Source organism: Stenella coeruleoalba (genome assembly GCF_951394435.1).
Source record: "Stenella coeruleoalba genome assembly, chromosome: 4".
In the NCBI taxonomy this organism is placed as follows: Eukaryota; Metazoa; Chordata; class Mammalia; order Artiodactyla; family Delphinidae; genus Stenella; species Stenella coeruleoalba.
Genome location: NC_137149.1, coordinates 109784547 through 109805369, shown reverse-complemented (window position 1 = coordinate 109805369; position 20823 = coordinate 109784547). Strand labels below are relative to the sequence as shown.

Below are 20823 nucleotides of genomic sequence, written 5' to 3'. Positions count from 1 at the left end.
ATGGCGTGTGGGTTTGTAACTTGGAGTGACCATTCAAAAAAAATTTTCTGCTTTATCTTTATCAAATCTGTGGGTTTGTTTTATTCTCCTCTGTGTTAGTCTGTTTTAATTTAAATTAATTTTTCAAACTGCTCTTATTGTTGAGTAATTGTGCTCCAGGAAGATGCACTTTGTTTATTATGTGCCGTCTCTTACCTCTGATATACTGCCACCCATATTGTCTTGTCTGAGAAACATATTGTGTACCAAGATTAATTAACCAAATACTGTCCCTGTTTTTGTAGGTTTCTTTCCAGACTGATTTTTCAACTGAAGAGCTATAATCTGTAAACAGTTAGAATAGCCCTATATTTGTCTCAAAATAATTTAACAAGTTTCTCTTCTTTCTAATATTGAACATTTCCCAACAAATGATACGTAGACCAATTTGACTTACTGGCATTCCAGCACTACTAATGATGTATTGGTTTGTCTAGTATATTTCTATGTAAAAAAATGTTTCTTTGTTCCATATTACATGTTTATTATATTTCTGTGTGAAATATTCTCTTTAGCAGGATGAAGTTAAAGGAAATAGATCGTACAGCCATGCAGGCATGGAGCCCTGCCCAGAATCATCCCATTTACCTAGCTACAGGTAAGTTCAACAGAGAGAAGATAGTATGAGTCACCTAATTCCTTCTCTTCCGCATCTGACTTATTTACACTTGTCCTTTAAAATTCAGTTCAAGCTTCATCTCCTCTAGAAAGTCTCTCCTTCCCTGGCGAGATAATGTCCAACCTTTGGATCAGCTGAGTTCTGTGCTTGTACATCATAGCGTTAATCATGGTCTGTTACATTTAGAGTGTCTTCCCCACTTCATAGAATTGTGCTTTATCTTTATTCCTCCAGTATTAAGCACAATAGATAACATGTAAAAAAGTTAATAAAATATCAGTTTGAATGAATGAAGAACAGTTTTGATGCTAGCATTTTTATATAAAAAGAGTTGGAGGGGCTTCCCTGGTGGCGCAGTGGTTGAGAGTCCGCCTGCCGATGCAGGGGACATGGGTTCGTGCCCTGGTCCGGGAAGATCCCACATGCTGCGGAGCGGCTGGGCCCGTGAGCCATGGCCGCTGATCCTGCGCGTCCGGAGCCTGTGCTCCGCAACGGGAGAGGCCACAACAGTGAGAGGCCGTGTATCGCAAAAAAAAAAAAATAAAATAAAAAGAGTTGGAGTTATATCATATGTAACTATAAGCATGGGGCTGTTTATACAGAGAGGTTTTAAAATATCTATAGGCTTAAAAAATTATCTTCACTACCCACTCGTACAAACATCATCTCTGAGCCTTGCATCAGAATCTTATTGCTATAGTAATTTAAGCATCTGCTCAGTGGTATATGTGCTGAGATTTCAACCACTAGTGCAGCATTCATGAGTGAGATAATTGAAAAGCGTGCATTATTTTGTATGGTTTTCTCTGAGTCTTCTATTTTTGCATGTGTAGTTACCATGAATGTATTTTCTGTAGGAACATCTGCTCAACAATTGGATGCAACATTTAGTACCAGTGCTTCTCTTGAGATATTTGAATTAGACCTTTCTGATCCATCCTTGGATATGAAATCTTGTGCCACTTTCTCTTCTTCTCACAGGTATGAGATTCAACCTTAAATTCACATGATTATTCAGTTATATGTTGTGGTTGATGCCTAGTGTGTCTACAAATGTTCCATTATTAGAAACTGTAAGGAATACTATCAATGACGTGAAATACTTTGTGAAAAAATATGAGTGCATTTCTACGGAAGTAAAAGAAGTGTCTATCTGTTTTATTGAATTTTTTACTACTGACTGTTATGTGTAGGATAGGAAGGAGAGGCTCTAGTTTCTAGTATTTTTTTCTTATGATACAGTAGAGTTACTTTCTTTTATCCCCTTTTACCTGTTTACAAAAAAAAGGTAGGTACGACTAGAAAAAGGAGTAGTTGGATGAATATTAAGATGTTAATAGTGATTTTCCCTGAATGGAGGTTGGTTTTTTTTTCCCCTTGTACTTATCTATATTTAAAAATACATTTCACAGAGAATTTTATTGACATGATTTCTGATACAATAGGTGTTTAGATCACCTTTCCAAGTACTTAAGCTGTATTATAATGCAGAGAAGGACACTTTTCTTTGAGTAGTAAAATACGCTTTATTGCCTTAATAGCTTGGCAAGTTTTGGGGAAGAGTTTTACCTTAGCTAACAATACAGTTCACATGATGGAGTCTCATGGGACCTCCCATAGTCTTCCAAGCCCTCCCACTGTGATGGGAACCCCAGATACCTTTTGTCTAGCAGTTTTTCTCCTCACCACCATTTGTCTTGTATATCTCCACGCTGCCACCTTGCCAAACCATAATCTTTTATTCTCCACCAATGGGGTACTTGTCATAATAGACATAATTTTGATGTCACTTTTCTATTCTCAGAATACATTATTTTTCTTAGAAAATTTCAGATGACTCCCTTAACTCCTTTACTATTTAACAAGTAATTTGTTAGTGACTACTTCTGTAGTCAAGTAAAATCAGGGAGGTGGTTGATTAGCTCTATTTTATAAATGAACCAAAGTAACTGGCTTAGGGTCTCACAGATTCTAAGTGGTAAAACCATTCTTAAGCTCATATCTTTTGACACACAAATCAAGTGTACTTTGTCATATTAGCTCTACAAAAGAGTTTTTATACTCTTTAAGATTACAAAATGAAACATGTATGTATGAGTATAAATAAAAACTAAAATGCCATTTCACCAAGTTATGCAGTTACCAGACATAGAGGAGAAGCAGTGTTTTTGAAGTATTTATGAAAACAATTAAATGTATAATTTCAGATTCTTTTCTACATTTATTTGACTTCAAAAAAGAGTTATTTTGCTCATTTTCTCTTAAAGGTACCACAAGTTGATTTGGGGGCCTCATAAGATGGATTCCAAAGGAGATGTCTCTGGAGTTCTGATTGCAGGTGGTGAAAATGGAAATATTATTCTTTATGATCCTTCTAAAATTATAGCTGGTGATAAGGAAGTTGTGATTGCCCAGAATGACAAACATACTGGCCCAGTGAGAGCCTTGGATGTGAACATTTTCCAGGTTAGACTTTTGACATTTATTCTTAATTCTTGAGATAATGTGCTGCTTATTTTATATAAGTATATGAATCTGCTGTGCCTCAGTCTTGAAATTGAAAGCTAAAACTGTGCCTGTGCAGATTGATGAGTGAGTGTATTTGTTTGAAGAATGGAGGGTTCAAGGGCTTCCCTGGTAGTGCAGCAGTTGAACATCTGCTTGCCAATGCAGGGGTCACGGGTTCGATCCCTGGTCCGGGAAGATCCCACGTGCCGCGGAGCAGCTCAGCCCGTGCGCCACAACTACTGAGCCCATGTGCCTAGATCCCGTGCTCTGCAACAAAGAGAAGCAACTGCAGTGAGCAGCCTGCGCACCACAACGAAGAGTAGCCCCCACTCGCTGCAACTAGAGAAAGCCAGCATGCAGCAATGAAGACCCAACACGGCCAAAAATAAATAAATTTTAAAAATAAATAAATAAAGATCTTGAATTATTAGGATACTTGAGTATAACCAGAAAATGAATATTATCTTTTTTTTATTTTTATTTTTTTTATTTTTTTGCGGTACGTGGGCCTCTCACTGTTGTGGCCTCTCCCGTTGTGGAGCACAGGCTCCGGACGCGCAGGCTCAGCGGCCATGGCTCACGGGCCCAGCCGCTCCGCGGCATGTGGGATCTTCCCGGACCGGGGCACGAACCCGTGTCCCCTGCATCAGCAGGCGGACTGTCAACCACTGCGCCACCAGGGAAGCCTGAATATTATCTTAAGAAAGTTTAAAATAGTTATTTTTCTTGTATTATAAATAGATACTTTGGGTATAGAAATATAGAAACCCTAACTTCTTCATTTCTGCATCTACTCTTTAGATTAGATAGTTAATTCCTTTGTTAATTGGATTAAACAGCTGCTGATTTTTGGTTAGTGTCTTGTATCATAGGTGGCTACTACCAGAATTCCTCTGTTTTCATAGTTATATGTCAGTTGTTTATAGAAGTATTAATGAGAGTGAACAGTAAAGGATGAAAGGCAGTATATGAACCTCATTATCTTCCTGTACTTCATATCACAATTTTAGGGTCTTTTTGACCCTAAAATTGTGCCACCAGGAACTAGATTGAACATAAATGAAATGTAACAAGATTGAGTATAAATGAAATATAAATACGTGAGGACAAACATAGAAAACAAATTTATGGTTACCGAAGGAGAAAGGGCTAGGGGAGGGCTAAATTAGGAGTTTGGGATTAGCAGATACAAACTACTTTATATAGAATAGATAAACAATAAGGTCCTACTGTATAGCACAGGGAACTATATTCAATATCCTGTAATAAACCATAATGGAAAAGAATATGATAATATATATATATAACTGAATCACTTTGCTGTACACCAGAAACTAAAACAACTATTTTTTTTAATTGAAGTAAATCAACTATACTTCAATAAAAGAAATTTTTTAATAAATAAATATGTGAGGATTTAAGACAAGAGATTTTACTAGCCCTATCTTGGTCCAGCTCCGGAGGCTGGCTTTGAGGTATCCTGAGATAGATGCCATTATTTTAGGATTTGGCTATTTGTCTGAAGCAATAATTGGTGACTTATTTTTGTCTCCCACAACAGGTCCCCTTCCAGAGATGCAAACCACAAGCAGTGATGCCCATATAGTTGCATAATTAAGAATTTATCCATGCAATTACTTTTTAATGTCTTATATTAAAATGTCAGTAGATGTATTGTCTTTTTAGTTTAATAGAATTTTATAATGTTTCTTTAAAAAACTATATACATTTCAGATTGTTATGCATAGTTTTTAGGAATTCATGCATTTTGCTTTTTTAATTAGAAAAATTATATGCCTTAAAACAGACAGGTCTTTCCAGCCCTGAATTGGATTATTCTGAGTTCTCTTAATTATTTGTAAGTGCTATTTAGTTGTTAATTGTTTCTTATTACAGACTAATCTGGTGGCCTCTGGTGCTAATGAATCTGAAATCTACATTTGGGATTTAAACAATTTTGCAACTCCAATGACACCAGGAGCCAAAACGCAGGTATTACATTGATTTCAACGTAATCAAAAGAACCAAAATCAGTTTTTCTACACTTTGTTTTTTTCACACAGAATATATTTGTTTAAAATCAGTTTTTAAATGTCACTGATTTTCCTTCAACATAGTAAAGTATTAATAAATATGTTTCTTTAGAGTATCAGTGAATCCTTCAATAGTAAATATTTATTTAGCACTTACCATGTGCCAGACACTGTTTGATATACTAGACTTACGGTAGTAAATAAAATAGACAAGTCTTTAATAATTTTCTTAGGTATAATATTTTATATAGTTGAGTATTTTATATAATATGGTATCTTAACAATATCCAACCTTACAATAAAAATCATAGACTAGAGAGGAAACTTATTTTTAAAAAAAACACTCAACCTGTTTCTTATGTAATTCTAATAAGTTGAGAAAGAACAGTCCTCCCCCTGCCTCCTTGAGTTTCTTTATGTTGTATAGACCAGTGGTCCCCAACCTTTTTGGCACCAGGGACTGGTTTCACAGAAGACAGTTTTTCCACGGACTGGGGTGGGGGGGTGGTTTGGGGATGATTCAAGTGCCTTATATTTATTGTGCATTTTATTTCTATTATTATTACATTGTAATATATAATGAAATAATTACACAACTCACCATAATACTGACAGGAGGTGGAGCTCAGGCAGTAATGTGAGCAATGGGGAGCAGCTGTAGATACAGATCAGAGGAAGCTTCGCTCATTCACCCGCCGCTCACCTCCTGCTGTGTGGCCTGGTTCCTAGCAGGCCGTAGACTGGTACCGGTCCGGGGGTTGGGGACCCCTGGTATGGACTACTCAATATGAGTGGCCATTATAACGGGCCCTAACATTTTGGCGATCTGAAAGGTAGCATAATAATAGTGTGTGGCCTACCATTTATTAAAGATAGTTTTCTAGGTCTAGGTTGTAACTTTTGCTCTGCTTAGATGTCTGTCATATTGACCAGCATCTACTTTGTGGTCTGTCATCTACCTTGGAGCAGTTGCAAAGTAAAGAAACAGTGCTTGGTTTGTAACAGGAGCTTAATAAATGCCTGGTGATAAACAAGGTAAAATACTTGAATTGGCATATACCTGAGCCTTAAACTCTATTGCATGATGTTGAGAACTTAAAAATATAAAAATAAATTTTTGGAATGAATAGATCCGATTTTTAAGTAATCCAGTTTTTAAAAAGAATTAGATTTTGTAGTTAAATTTGATTATTATTGAGAAATGGCTTTTAGTAGTTTATTCCTTATAGCCTCCAGAAGATATCAGCTGCATTGCATGGAACAGACAAGTTCAGCATATTTTGGCATCAGCCAATCCCAGTGGCCGGGCCACTGTGTGGGATCTTAGAAAAAATGAACCCATCATCAAAGTCAGTGATCATAGTAACAGGGTAAGTTTGTGATTGATTTGTGACAAACATGTTTTATTCCTGCTGTAGCCATTCCTATATAGTTTGTCAGAGTAGGCAACAAATCAAATTTCTATAAAGTCAAATCCTGTCTTTTTATGGACCAATCATGTTGGAATGAGAGGTTTCTTCCTTTGGGGAAAATAATAAAATTCCTACTAAACCGCACTGGATATATTAATGATGAAGAAAAAGATTGGTTAATCAAGGGGGTTATTCCGTGATATACTGGTTGTTTTGCTTTGCTAGCTGTTACAAAGCATTATAGCAACTTTTTAATTCATCTTTAGCTTTCTCAAGAATGTAAAAATTTTCCCTGCTAGTAATTTTATGACTATGAAGCTGTAGTTTCCAGACTCCTGGCTTCATCTTTTCTGATTAGGCACTGCTAAAGTGAGCTTATGTTCTCCCACTTAACACAGTATATGCTGTTGTATAACACATTACATTTTCAGCTTTATAGATTCATTAATATTATGTCATCATGTGCTATAAAGTAATTTAGACACAGTTTAGGCCTTGTCTTGTTAATTTGTTTTTAATTACATTGTTTAGTTGGACATTTAAAAAAAAACGAGTTTGCCTAAATCAGAGAATACATATATAACTTAAAAACAACAATAATAACAACAAAAAAAAAATTTTACAAGAATGTTTCTTCAGGGTATTATTTTTCAGTGAGTCAAAAATTTTAAAACAAGTTTCAGTGGAATAAAGTATACAATAAACATTTCAGTCATCTTTTGGAATACTTAATAGGATCTGAACTTCCAGGTAGTTCTCAATAATAATGTTAATTTATCCCATGTGAAAATTGAAATAGTAGTTGTTGCTTTAGACACTTTATCTTGATTTTTATGGTGAAATAGAGGAAAGATATGAATTTTTTTGTCATTTAAATCTTATCTCTTTTAATTTTTCTGAAAGTATTAAATTTTAAATTTATATAAAACTTTTCCCCTAGTTACAATTTTGACAGGAGATCTCATTTTTGGTATAGAATTATTCTGGCCCAGAATGATTTTATGTATCAAAGGGTTGGCTGAATTGAAAACCTTTAAACTTTTTATGTTTAATACTACTGTTTAAGAGTGTTTAATAGAATTTAATAGCTGTATGGAGCTTTTTAATAAACTGAAATTTTAAATAAATAGAAATAGATTAAAATAATGATTAAATAAATAAGAATTCTTTTTTTTAATATGCCTGAGCTGATGTTTGGTACTGTTTGCTTTAACAAAGGCATATTCCTCCTGTTCATTTTGGCTTTTCATAAAATAGTATGACTAAAAATAAATAAATAAATAAAATAGTATGACTGATAAAAATGTGAGCCTTAACTATGTACAGATGCATTGCTCTGGGTTGGCGTGGCATCCTGATGTTGCTACTCAGATGGTCCTTGCCTCTGAGGATGACAGGTTACCAGTGATCCAGATGTGGGATCTTCGCTTTGCCTCCTCTCCACTCCGTGTCCTGGAAAACCATGCCAGGTATCTTGCTGCTCTTCCAAAAACACTTAATTTGTGTATTTTAAAAAATGTATTTACTTACTACTTTGAATTATCAGATAATTTTTTTTATTTACTTATATAGTTAGTTATTTTTGGTTGGGTCTTCTTTGCTGTGCACGGGCTTTCTCTCTAGTTGTGGTGAGCAGGGGCTACTCTTCATTGCAGTGCACGGGCTTCTCATTGCGGTGACTTCTCTTGTTGTGGAGCACAGGCTCTAGGTGCGCGGGCTTCAGTAGTTGTGGCACACAGGCTCAGTAGTTGTGGCTCGCGGGCTCTAGAGCGCAGACTCAGTAGTTGTGATGCACGGGCTTACTTGTTCCGTGGCATGTGGGATCTTCCCGGACCAGGGCTTGAACCTGTGTCCCCTGCATTGGCAGGTGGATTCTTAACCACTGCACCACCAGGGAAGTCCCAGATAATTTTTTTAAATTAGGGAATCTACTTTGTCTCTGTCTTGTAAAAGTCAATGTAAATGGTTTATTTTTATTTTAAGCAATAGTCATCTGATATTCTATACCAAAAAATGGTAATCAAATCATATCACAAAAACATGAAAATGTGTTAATGGATTTTCCACTACTTATTTCAAATAACAGTTAATAGATCAAAATTCTAGTATATCACAACATTTTGGGACAACTCATGACCTTATACAGTTTGATCTTTATTTGGTTCATCATACTTATCAAGAGTCTTCCATAACATTAAATGTCAAGCAACAATTGAAAAGTTTGTTTTATTTCTGAGTGTTTATCTTTTTTTTTTAACATCTTTATTGGAGTATAATTGCTTTACAATGGTGTGTTAGTTTCTGCTTTACAACAAAGTGAATCAGTTATACATATACATATGTTCCCATATCTCTTCCCTGAGTGTTTATCTTAATTTAAAAAGCAAACATTTTTGAGAAATTAGGTGGTTCATTCTGTCTTTAATTTTAATAAATGTGTGGATGCTCTAAAAAAGGTATGAGAATTGTCTTGTGTTAGTTTTAGTAACGTTAAATTTAGTTTGTGGGAACTCGCTGCTGGTCCAGTGGTTAGGGGTCTGTGCTTTCACTGCAGGGGACACGGGTTCCATCCCTGGTTGGAGAACTAAGATCCTGCAATCCTCGCGGCGTGGCCAAAAAAAAAAAAAAAATTTAGTTTGTAATTACGCACATTTCCTATCATTAATATTCAGGTACCCAGGGAGTTCATGCACATTTGTTCAATGTTTTTAAACGAGAAACAAATCCCTTTTAATGTTATAGTACTTTCTAAGTACTTTGGGCTTTTTTCTTCTTTCCTGTTTGGGGATATGTAAACTAAAATTTTAAATCCCTTCACGCCCCACCCCCCCACCCCCGCCCCCGCCCCATAGTGGAATTACACACTTTGAGAAGTCTTAAGGTTTGTGACCTCTCCTTGAGCTTCTTATAAAGGAGAAAAGAGTCTGGTCAGAATGTAATCCTGTTTAGATATTATGCTTCAATAAGCTCTTTGTAAAGAAAAGATGATTCTGAGGTGTTTTAATATTTTTCTCACACTGGGTAAGGTTTTATTTATTCATTCAACACTTGCTTATTGAACACGTACTCTGTACCAAGCACTGTGCTAGGATTCAGTAATATAACAGACAAAAATTCCTGCCCTTTTATTACAGAGTATTGAGCAGAGTTCCCTGTGCTATACAGTAGGTCCTTGTTGGGAATCTGTTTTAAATATAGCAGTGTGTATATGTTAATCCCAAACTTGCAAATGTTAGCTTGATTTAGGCTCATAACAAACCTATGGTGTAAATACTATTATCCCATTTTACACATTGGAAATTGAAGCTTGGCAAGGCTAATAAGCTTGGCTTAGGTCTCAAAACTAGTCAAGTGCTGACTTCCAACCCATACATACTGATCCTAGTATCTATGGTCTTAACATTACATTCTGCTGCCAATTTTAGGAGTGGTCATAATTTAGCAAGATAGAATACCATACTGGGTGCCAGGAGCAAATCAACCTCACTAGTTCTCAATTTTCTCCCTCTAGTAAATGCAAGAGTTGGAGTATATTATGATTATAATATGATCTTTAAGGTCCCTTCCAGTTCTACAATTCAGTGATTTTAATACTTAGTAAGAACCTAAATGTTCCTTAACATGTGATATTAAATATGATATTGATTTCTTTAAAAGGCTTTCTTGACATACCTTGAAATTTTTGACATGCATGATTAGATTCTAAAGAGCGGAGACAATAAAAGTTCATTATTGCTACAATTGGGGAAAGTTGAATATGGACTCTAAAGTATTGCATATAAGTGATAAATATTTTCAGTATGTAATTGTATTTTGATTATATAGGAGAATGTTCTTATCCCCAGAGATAAGTGTAGAAGTGACATGTCATAATAGCTGCATTTAACTCTCAAATGGTCAATATATAGAGAGAAAGAGAAAGACATAAAGTAAATGTGGCCAAATCAGTGAATCTAGGTGAGGAGTATAAGGGTGTATATCACACTATCCTTATAATTTTTACAAAGATTTTAATGCTTAAAAAATGTTGAAAAAAAATAATAAAATAAAATAAAACGTTGGAAACAAAAGGCATTCTTAAATAATTTGGGTCCTTTTCCTATAGCGTATTTTCCTGATTCTGAGAGGACTTAGATTGTAAGAAATATCATCAAATTAAAAACAACTTTTGGGGAAAATAAAAACAATATATACTTTGATGATAAAGTTTATCTGTATTTTGGAAATTGAAAAACTGTATCTTAGAATTACTGTAATGTTTTCAGGAAAATTTAAGATTATTAATTTGTATGTTTTTGTTTTAAGAAATACACAAACGTAATTCTAGTTTCTAGTGTTTTTCTAGTCCCTGTTATCTACTAGCTGTATTTCTACTATTTTCTAGTATCCAGTATTTAAATTGTAGTTTCTAGTATTTTTCTTCATGGTCTGGTAATGTTAACTTTCCTTCTTTCATCTCTAAACAGCAGAGGCATGAATGTAGAAAAAACAAACTATTATATAGCACTTTTTTCTGGATGGTGGGATAGAGGGGTTTTTTTATTTTTACAGGGGATGCTAATCTGAATTTTCAAAATATCTACCAAAAATACTACTCTGTTTATACTTAGTATAAAAAATCCAAAGGATATTAAAACACAAAAAGAATTATAAAATCAAATCTTTAGTATTTAGATCTGTAATATTTCTTTGTGAGGCAAATTTAAAATGCTTCCTTTCAGTTAAAAATAACTCATGTAATAGGAGAACTACTCCAGTAACGAAAAGTAGAAAGTTAGTAAACAAAGAGTAGAAAACATGAAATAGATTTCCTACCCATCCATAGGTAAAACTTTTATTGTACATATCCTTATATATACATAACCCCATTTATGCAAGTATTTAATGTAATTATATGTTTTATACAAATTTATGTACAGAGTTAACCTTTTTTCATTGGTGAACAGTGTATAATAATAAGAAACAGATTTCTACAGCATAATTTTTTTAACATCTTTATTGGAGTATAATTGCTTTACAATGGTGTGTTAGGTTCTGCTTTATAACAAAGTGAATCAGTTATACATATACATATGTTCCCATATCTCTTCCCTCTTGCATCTCCCTCCCTCCCACCCTCCCTATCCCACCCCTCTAGGTGGTCACAAACCACGGAGCTGATGTCCCTGTGCTATGCAGCTGCTTCCCACTAGCTATCTATTTTACGTTTGGTAGTGTATATATGTCCATGCCACTCTCTCACTTTGTCACAGCTTACCCTTCCCCCTCCCCATATCCTCAAATCCATTCTCTAGTAGGTTACAGCATAATTTTTAACTACATATTTTCTCCTTAAAAGATGATCTGCAATTTATTATTACGCTGTCCGTGTTATTGGGCATTTGTTTTCATTTTTTGCTGTCATACACTGCATACTGTATTGAGTATCTTTGTAATGATCAAAGAGCATACACATTGCTAAGTTGCTTTCCAGAAAGATTATATGAAATTATACTTCTCTTAGCAGTGTGTGTCTCCAAAACCTAGAGAAAAATAATTTGGTTTTCTCAAGATTAAAAATTTCTTCATCTGTGTTTCTTATAGGGGGATTTTGGCAATTGCTTGGAGCATGGCGGATCCTGAATTGTTGCTGAGCTGTGGAAAAGATGCTAAGATTCTCTGTTCCAACCCAAACACAGGAGAGGTATGGGGAGGAAATGTTTCTCAAACTTACAGCTATTATAATATTTTATCTCTGGTTGAATAAGAAAATTTCCATATGAATTCTTTAGTACATGATTAAAATTAAGAACGTGAATGTAGACGGAGGTGTATGTGAAATGTAACTCTAGCAGAGATTTTATTATGAGCATTATCTAAGCTCAGCTGTTTCATCTGGGGATATCAATCATTGAAATAGTGTCTTTGAACCTAGTAATCACCCCCCACCTGCCATTTCCAATCAAAGGTGTTTAACTAGACTCAGAAATACTTGGTTTGATTTATTTAATGTGTTTTCTGGAAATAAGTGTCCTCAAAGTAGGAGTGTTCAAGGTTTGGGTCTTTTTCTTGCTTTACCTTTCCTGAAGATCCTCTTTGATTTTTGGAAATCAGTGGATGCAGGTTTTTAATCTCTCTTCTGAACTCTACAGCAAGAATATAATACTTTATAATAAAATATTTGTCATATGTTCTACCCATGGAAACTTAGATGGGGAATTTTACCTTATTAAATATAAATATTATATAAATATAATTTCATTTGCTTTGGGTTGTGGGCTAAAAATCTCTTTTACCTAATATTTTTCTTCTTCTTAATGGTTGAATGGTTTCCCTCTCTTTCACTAGGTGGGCAAGGCACCATGGATTCTAATTACAGCTTTTAAACTTTTATTGCAAGTGCCTTCCTAGTTGCCCTGATGGTATGCTAGTAAAAATAAGTATCTTTGATGGGTATTTTTTTTGTTTTTAATTAATTAATTTATGTATTTATTTATTTTTGGCTGCATTGGGTCTTTGTTGCTGTACGCAGGCTTTTCTCTAGTTGTGGCGAGCGGGGCTACTCTTCGATGCGGTGTGCGGGCTTCTCATTGCTGTGACTTCTCTTGTTGCAGAGCACAGGCTCTAGGCGCGTGGGCTCAGTAGTTGTGGCTCGCGGGCTCTAGACCGCAGGCTCAGTAGTTGTGGTGCACGGGCTTAGTTGCTCCGCGCTATGTGAGATCTTCCTGGACCAGGGCTGGAACCCTTGTCTTCTGCATTGGCAGGCAGATTCTTAATCACTGCGCCACCAGGGAAGCCCTGTTCGATAGGTTTTAATCTGTAACATTAAAATTAAAGCAAGCACTTTTGTTATTTGATTTGTGGTTTAAAGTTTTCAGTTGCAGTGATGTCTGTAAGAATATAGAAACATTAATGTTAGAGGAGACAAGAGAAAAAATAATAATTTTTGCTTCATAAGATTTGTAGACCAAATAATGAAAGTGTTTCATTTTACACTGCTTTCCCAAGTGAGTTCAAAATTCATGGAAATTACTGTTCTTTTTCAACTATGTAATTTGATAAAATGATTTTTTGCATATGCTTAGTTGTGTGTGCTTGGACTTTGAAGGAATAAACTTTTAGTGCATGCTGCAACTAAAAATTGTAATAGATTTTTATTCAAATGCAAATTAGGAATAGACAAGTGATTCAGATATCAAGAAGCTAATAGTCTTATAAATCAGTTTAAGCATCAAAGAGGAGCAGGCTAAATGCCTTTTCACTTTATTTTGTTGTCTTATAAAATAAAACATTATTTTAAATGTCAAGGAAGCCAAAGTTAAGTAAATTTGATTCATTTCTTAAAGCCATAAAACCTGTGCTCCTAAGAGCATCAGTTACCATCACACTGAGTTAGCAACAATTATTACATTATTACATTGTAAAGTTAGTAAACAATTATTACATTATTTATTTATATCAGCCATTTTTAATAGTTTTTCTATATTATTTTCCTTCTAAAGAAAACTGGTAATGCCAAATTCTCCTTTGATTCTGCAATAATAAGAATGATGTGTACATGTTTTCTCACTTGACAAGAAGCCAAACTTCTCGGTGAATTTTTCCTTCTCAAGAATTTTTTTTGAAATTTGATCTTCAAATAATCTAAACGTGGTTCTTTGGATCTTGGCAGGCAAAGTCGGTTGGCTAGGACCCCATCGATCTTTTAGAGTTCAGCAAGTTGACCCTAATAGAGTATTCTGGTCTTTCGGGTGCATCCTCTAGTACCATTTCAGTAAAAACAGGAAAACCTCATTTTTTAAGATGTACTTATTCCAAATCTGGTCAAAATTTTGAGCAGCATTTCTTTTTTTTTTTATCATAATGAACTTTTCTTGTACTTTAAAGAAATTTTTACAATTGTTTTTCCTGGCTGGATACTTTGTAAAAGTAAATGTTTAATAAAGTTGTATTTGTTGATCATATTTATTCAGCTATTTTGGCTATAAAGTGGCTATACTTTTTTCTGACTTTTTTTTTTTTTTGCGGTCTAGGTGTTATATGAACTTCCCGCCAACACACAGTGGTGCTTTGATATTCAGTGGTGTCCCAGAAATCCTGCTGTCTTATCAGCTGCTTCCTTCGATGGGCGTATCAGTGTTTATTCTATCATGGGAGGGAGTGCAGATGGTTTAAGGCAGAAACAAGTTGACAAGGTAATAAGAAGTGTTAAGGTTTTTTATTATAACACCTGAAAAAAATCATCTTACTGTGTAATTATTTTGAAAATAACTTTACTGATCAATGATACCAATTAATTGGATAATTGTGATAAAAAATTTTTTGGATATGACTTGAAAACATGTAATATAGTCTTGCATAAGTTTCAAAAATCTCACTTTATTTTATTTTTTAGCTTTCATCGTCTTTTGGGAATCTTGATCCGTTTGGCACAGGACAGCCCCTTCCTCCGTTACAAATTCCTCACCAGACTGCTCAGCATCGTATAGTGTTGCCTCTGAAGAAGCCACCCAAGTGGGTCCGAAGACCTGTTGGGGCTTCCTTTTCAGTAGGTGGATTTGCTTTTATGGTCCATAAACACAAAGGACTTACAGTAAAGTGTTATTATAGGATCACTCAGATGGAAGAGGGCTGAGTTTGAGATATGTTTGTGAGTTTTCATCACTCAGAAAGGTTTCTCGGGAAAAGTGAAACCTACTCCCTTTTTCTTTTTTCTTTTAAATTGTAATAAAATATACATAACAAAATTTACAATTTTAACCATTTTAAAACTTACAGTTCAGCAGTATTGAGTACATTCACCTTGTTGTGCAACCTTTGCACCATTCTCCCTACCCCACTTTATTAAACTTGTTTTCCTTCTCTATCTCTCCTTCCTTCATTCCTTCTTTTCTTTTTGAGAGGGTCTACATTCTAATTGTTACAAGGTCCACTATGGTTGGACATCTAAACTATAGCCTCTAACCTAGCAGCACTTACGACAGCACTAAAGCTGATATTTTGATTCTCCATCTCTCGTACTGGGTTCCAGACTCACGTGGGGAAGAAAGGAGTGTTATTTGTTGTCTTTATAATACTTCAGTATTAGTGAGTGGACATGCGCTTTTCATTCCAAAGATAAATATATAGTGAACATCCTTTGTTTGTCAGGTACCACTTTAGGCACTGGAAACATACCTGTGAACTAGATAGAGTCTCTGTCCTCAAGTAGCTTATATTGGGGGGCGGGGAGGCTTTTCTGTACAGTTTGATTTTTCTTTTAAACCTTGTCCATACATAATTTTATAATAAGTATTTTATTATAACTAACTAGATGGATGGTTAGGATTCAGTAAGTAAAGTGGAAAGTGATAAAAGCAAAGATTCAAAGGCAGGAGAGCAGATAGTGGAGAAGACCAGACAAGAGGGATGAGAGATTAATTAAATCCCAAAGTGATGTAATCAAAGGTCTATTATTTAGGAAGATGAGAGTATGTAGTATGGTTTGGAAGGGGGAAAGACAAGAGTAGATGTGCAGTCGTACAGCAGTTCAGTGCAAAAAGAATTAGGCAGAAAAATAGCAATGTAAAAGAAAGAAATCAAGAGATTTCAGAAGAGATCAATACCTAGACCTGAGGAATGAATTTGAGAGGCCAAAGGAAGAGTTCTGAGCCTGCTTAATAGGAGAATGACAGCAAACATGTACCTGGGAGCCCCCCCATAGAGAAATGAAGACCCCAATGAGTGGCAAAACCTAAGTGCTTATATGCTAGGTTGAACAAAGAATGGCAGTTGTGGAACAGTAACTAAAATATGTAGAGACTGATGGAGATAATTTTTATTTAACAAGGTCTGTTTGTATAGAGTTCTCCCATCCTGGACTCCCATATCTGGTGATAAGGATGTATCTTTCCTCCTGGTGTAGGGAGAGCAGCTCTCACATGTGAGTTTCATCTCCTGCTTTCAGAAAGAAAAGAGGAGGTCAGGGTGCCTTTGTTGCTCCTGTTGTTTTTCAGTATTCTTCAGCTCAAAATAATCCTTAGGTCAAATGGCATATTTTGTAGCAGCATAATCCACCACCTTTTAAAACGTGGAGCCTAGAGTAGAAAGGCAAATACGTACAGCTAATAGTTGAATCAAAAGAGAGAGATAGGGCTTCCCTGGTGGCGCAGTGGTTGAGAGTCTGCCTGCCGATGCAGGGGACACGCGTTCGTGCCCCGGTCCGGGAAGATCCCACATGCCGCGGAGCGGCTGGGCCCGTGAGCCATGGCCGCTGAGCCTGCGCGTCCGGAGCCTGTGCCCCGCGATGGGAGAGGCCACAACAGCGAGAGGCCCGCGTACCACAAAAAAATATATATATATATATATGTATATATATACACATATATATATACATATATATATATATATATATATATATATATAAAATATACTGAGGGTGTCTGGGATGGCAGAGGTGACATTTGCCCAGGCTTTGAAGAGGAGTAGCATTTAGTATGTGGAAGTTAGTAAAAGCAAGTAGGTGAGAAATTGTGGGGCACAGCAACTGGGACCTTTTATGTAGTAGGTGGGTGGTGTGAAGAGGAAAAATAATTGAAGGCTGGGGTCAGATTGTGGAGTAGGGGAATGTATCACCAATTGCATCCAGAGCCAGAGTTCTTTTCCTTTAGCCGGTTTACAGTCAGTACGTTTGAGGGCCACATCCTTGTCGTTGGAACTGATTTTGTTTACTTGTTCTATTCTAGTTTGGAGGCAAACTGGTTACCTTTGCGAGTGTCAGAACACAGCCTCAGCAGGGAGCTGAGCAGCAGCTGCAGCAGCACCACGTGCGCATCAGTCAGGTCGTAACAGAAGAGGAATTCCTTAGCCGGTCAGCCCAACTTCAGCAGGTCGTGCAGTCACAAGGATTTGTCAGTTATTGTCAGAAGAAGATTGATGCTTCTCAGACTGAGTTTGAGAAAAATGTGTGGTCCTTTTTGAAGGTAAAGTTGGTGTTAAGCAATTTTATTTCATTATCTGCAAATTCAGCTATTTCCATCATATTCTAAATCTGTCTTCCTGTTGAAGAAACAATCGAGAGAATGTGATTTGGGGATCTCCTGATGAAATTAAACCATATGGAGAGTACATGACCTAACACTTTATGTCAAGAGTTCTTCCTTCTCTGCTGTGAAAAGCCTAATATGAAATACTTTTTTAATAAGTAAAAAATAATATAATAGCTATTTTTAAGTGAGAGAGACATAACATTCAACAGACCTATTTTAAAATTAGAACATAGAGCTTAGTATAATAAAAACACAGAGTATTTAATTTTTGTAGTAGGTCTAATTAAGGAAAATGGGGAAAGAGGGAAAAGGTATAGGGGAGAGAGGTTGGAGGCATTTCTCATTCCTTTTACTGAGTTGCATTTACGACAGTAGAATAATAGAATTTTCCGGTTTGTCATTTTTGTCTCCATGGGAATATCTATTTCTCAATTCTGTTTTCCAAAGAAAAGAAATCTTGAATGCAATCAGGTTAAATTTATTTTTATATTTTGTGAGTAAGTATTAGTTTTAAGAAAGAGTTTTAGGACATCACATGTTTCACATAATGTGAGTTTTGCACTCATGTAACCTTTGGACATGACTTTGTTTTTACAAAAATTAGTTTAAATGTAAGTTTTATTCAACCTGGGTAATTAATTACTAGTAGGCTTACTATTTTAAAAAATAACTTCTTTAGAAAAACTTCTTTGGATTCTCTTATAAACAACCTTTTGGTTGATATAGTAAACTTTAGGTAATTTTAATAATTCTGCTTGGAATTTGAGCAGTTAATTAAAAATTAGGCCTTTAAATGCAATTCTTTGTTTCAAGAATATGTCTTCTTTTAAAGGTAAACTTTGAGGATGATTCTCGTGGAAAATACCTTGAACTTCTAGGATATAGAAAAGAAGACCTAGGAAAGAAGGTAAACTTTTGGAAAAGTTTAAAGGCTGTGCTTACACAAATAAAATATTTATGTAGCAGAGGTGTTTTTATTTTTTAAAAAGTTCAACACAGATTGTTTCAAATCATTCAGTAAACATTTAATAAGAATTTATGCTTGGTTGCCAAAGTTTTTCATACACGTTGTTAAAGGTGAAACTCCTCATTGTACCTGAATTTAGAAGCTGCTAGAACCACCTTTAATTCAAACTGGATTTAAAGAGCTGTGTCAGGGAGAATTGGGCCTTGAAAGAAAAGAGGCTATGAACCTCAAACACTGCAATGACATTTAGTTTTTTAAGAGGAGGTGTAGCCAGCGGCCCTGGAGGAAAGAGAGGGGGGAAACTTAAGAGATCACCCTGCATTCACTACAGCTTAAGTGATGAAAAAGAGGGTACTGTTTTGCACCCCCGCTGTTTATGCCTTCAGCCCACAATTCCCAAACTGTTTATTAAGTTGGTCCAGCTCACAAGTAACTAGTAAATATTTTGGAACAAGGGTGTTTTATTCTACTAAACCTGAATAAACAAAAAGTCCAAGTGATTTGCTTAACATTTTAATGTAAAAAAAAAAAGATTACTTTTTAAAAAAGGAGGTTATATTCCAGTTTTATAGTTTTCTTCTCAGAGCGGCTTAATAATTATTCCACAATGTTGACATAAACAGCAGTTAAAACACTCTGACTTTGGAAACCTTGAAGGATATATTTAGAATTCTTTGTATAATTTGTATTAACCCTTTGTCATTCTTTGAAAATGACTGAATTCTTCTATAGCATTGCAAAATTATCGCATATGCGGAACAGGTTGAATACTGTGCACTCTGGGCAGTCAGTGCTGAGCACATTGAAGATTAGTCCCCTTTAATGTCAGATAGACCTGAGCTCACATCACAGCTCCGCTGCTTACTGGTCATGTGTCTTTCCTCACTCCTTTAGATTTTTTATATTTAACTTTATTATTAGTCTAAACTTCTTGATGCTATAACTTGGTTTGCAAGAGATTAATATGAAAGTTTTACTGCAAACCTGTTAGCAAAAAATGAGGAAATAAAATTTGATTGTCAAAATACATCTAGTAACAGTTCTTTCCATAGTAAGTCTCTGAAGAAATATTTTTTTAAATTATAGTTATTTTATTTAAAACAAAGTAGACGAAAACATGCTTGTTTTGAGGTTAGTTTTACAATTTGAATAGCAGAGTAAGATGACGTGTGAGCAATAAAATAGATCCATGTAACTGAAACTAGCACCATTGAGAATCAGTTCTGCAAAAATTTTATTCTTTTCTTAAACATGCTACCCCTGATCTGAATTTTGGATTTTTACCAATGACAATGGAGTAAGAGGTGAACATTTGCTATATGCCTTGAAATAGAATTCCATTTGGTAGCTGAGTTGTTGTCTTTTATTTCAGATTGCTTCGGCCTTGAACAAAGTGGATGGACCTGATGTGGTAAGAGAAGGCCTTTAAAAATAGCTACCTTCTAAAATTTTGGTTTAGGTCATAAAGAAGAAAATATAATTTAGGAAATTTGTTTTATTGCTTTACAGTTTAAAAACAAATGCTTATTGTAGGCATTTTAATACATGAATAATTCTCTTTAAAATAGCATAAGTTATAGCTAGTAGAGCTAGCTATAGCTAGTAGAAATTCCTATGTTTGAATTTCACAACAGAGGTAAAATGAAATCAGTGACTGCTCAGATACTTAACGTTAAGCTCTTTGTTGCTGAGGGACGTTTGGCAGGAAAGAAGTGTTAGGTCTTAGCAGTAATGGCTCCCTGCTTTTCCTCTAATGTTGTTCCTCAAATAAATTTACTTAGTGTTGCTTCTTATGATTAAACTAGCTCTGAATGTTGTTGGTTGGGTCTTTTGTCTTCCTTGTTCACTAATAACCTTTTAATGCTACATTCTTCACTTTCCTCTGTCATTGTTTTGTGTACCAAAGGCTCTTAAAGACTCTGACCAAGTAGCACAGAGTGATGGGGAGGAGAGCCCTGCTGCTGAAGAGCAGCTCTTGGGAGAGGTACTTATTTTTCTCATTTTTAAGTACATTGGGAAAATATGTGATATTTGTTCATCTCACATTGAAATATGGAAAATTTTCTTGACTACTTGTTCCAAAATAAAGCTGGAGTTTTCTTAGAGATGCTTAAGGTAGAAGTCTGTTTACTAATTTGATAGAAGTATCATCTCTAAAATTTTTAGTTCTCTGACCTAGCTTCTGGATTATATGGTTTAAAATTAACAGCTGATGTGAGATTGACTTAGTTTGGTCAGA

General features: G+C 35.3%; 1 protein-coding gene across 19 annotated transcripts in view; it reads left to right on the top strand.

The window, feature by feature from the left end:
- Positions 1–20823, top strand: part of SEC31A (SEC31 homolog A, COPII coat complex component) — a 74569-nt gene that overhangs the window by 19592 nt on the left and 34154 nt on the right. For 11 of the 19 annotated variants that reach the window (XM_079919554.1, XM_079919551.1, XM_079919549.1 and 8 more), the window contains 13 exons: positions 555–637; positions 1516–1639; positions 2926–3124; positions 5063–5158; positions 6429–6569; positions 7938–8080; positions 12195–12294; positions 14624–14785; positions 14986–15138; positions 17315–17551; positions 18450–18524; positions 19957–19995; positions 20491–20568. In XM_079919554.1, the coding sequence (XP_079775680.1) occupies positions 559–637; positions 1516–1639; positions 2926–3124; positions 5063–5158; positions 6429–6569; positions 7938–8080; positions 12195–12294; positions 14624–14785; positions 14986–15138; positions 17315–17551; positions 18450–18524; positions 19957–19995; positions 20491–20568 (1626 nt within the window). In that variant the 5' untranslated portion in view covers positions 555–558. The remainder of the gene's footprint in view (positions 1–554; positions 638–1515; positions 1640–2925; positions 3125–5062; positions 5159–6428; positions 6570–7937; positions 8081–12194; positions 12295–14623; positions 14786–14985; positions 15139–17314; positions 17552–18449; positions 18525–19956; positions 19996–20490; positions 20569–20823) is intronic. The other 8 variants (XM_079919539.1, XM_079919542.1, XM_079919541.1 and 5 more) reach the window with 3 other exon arrangements.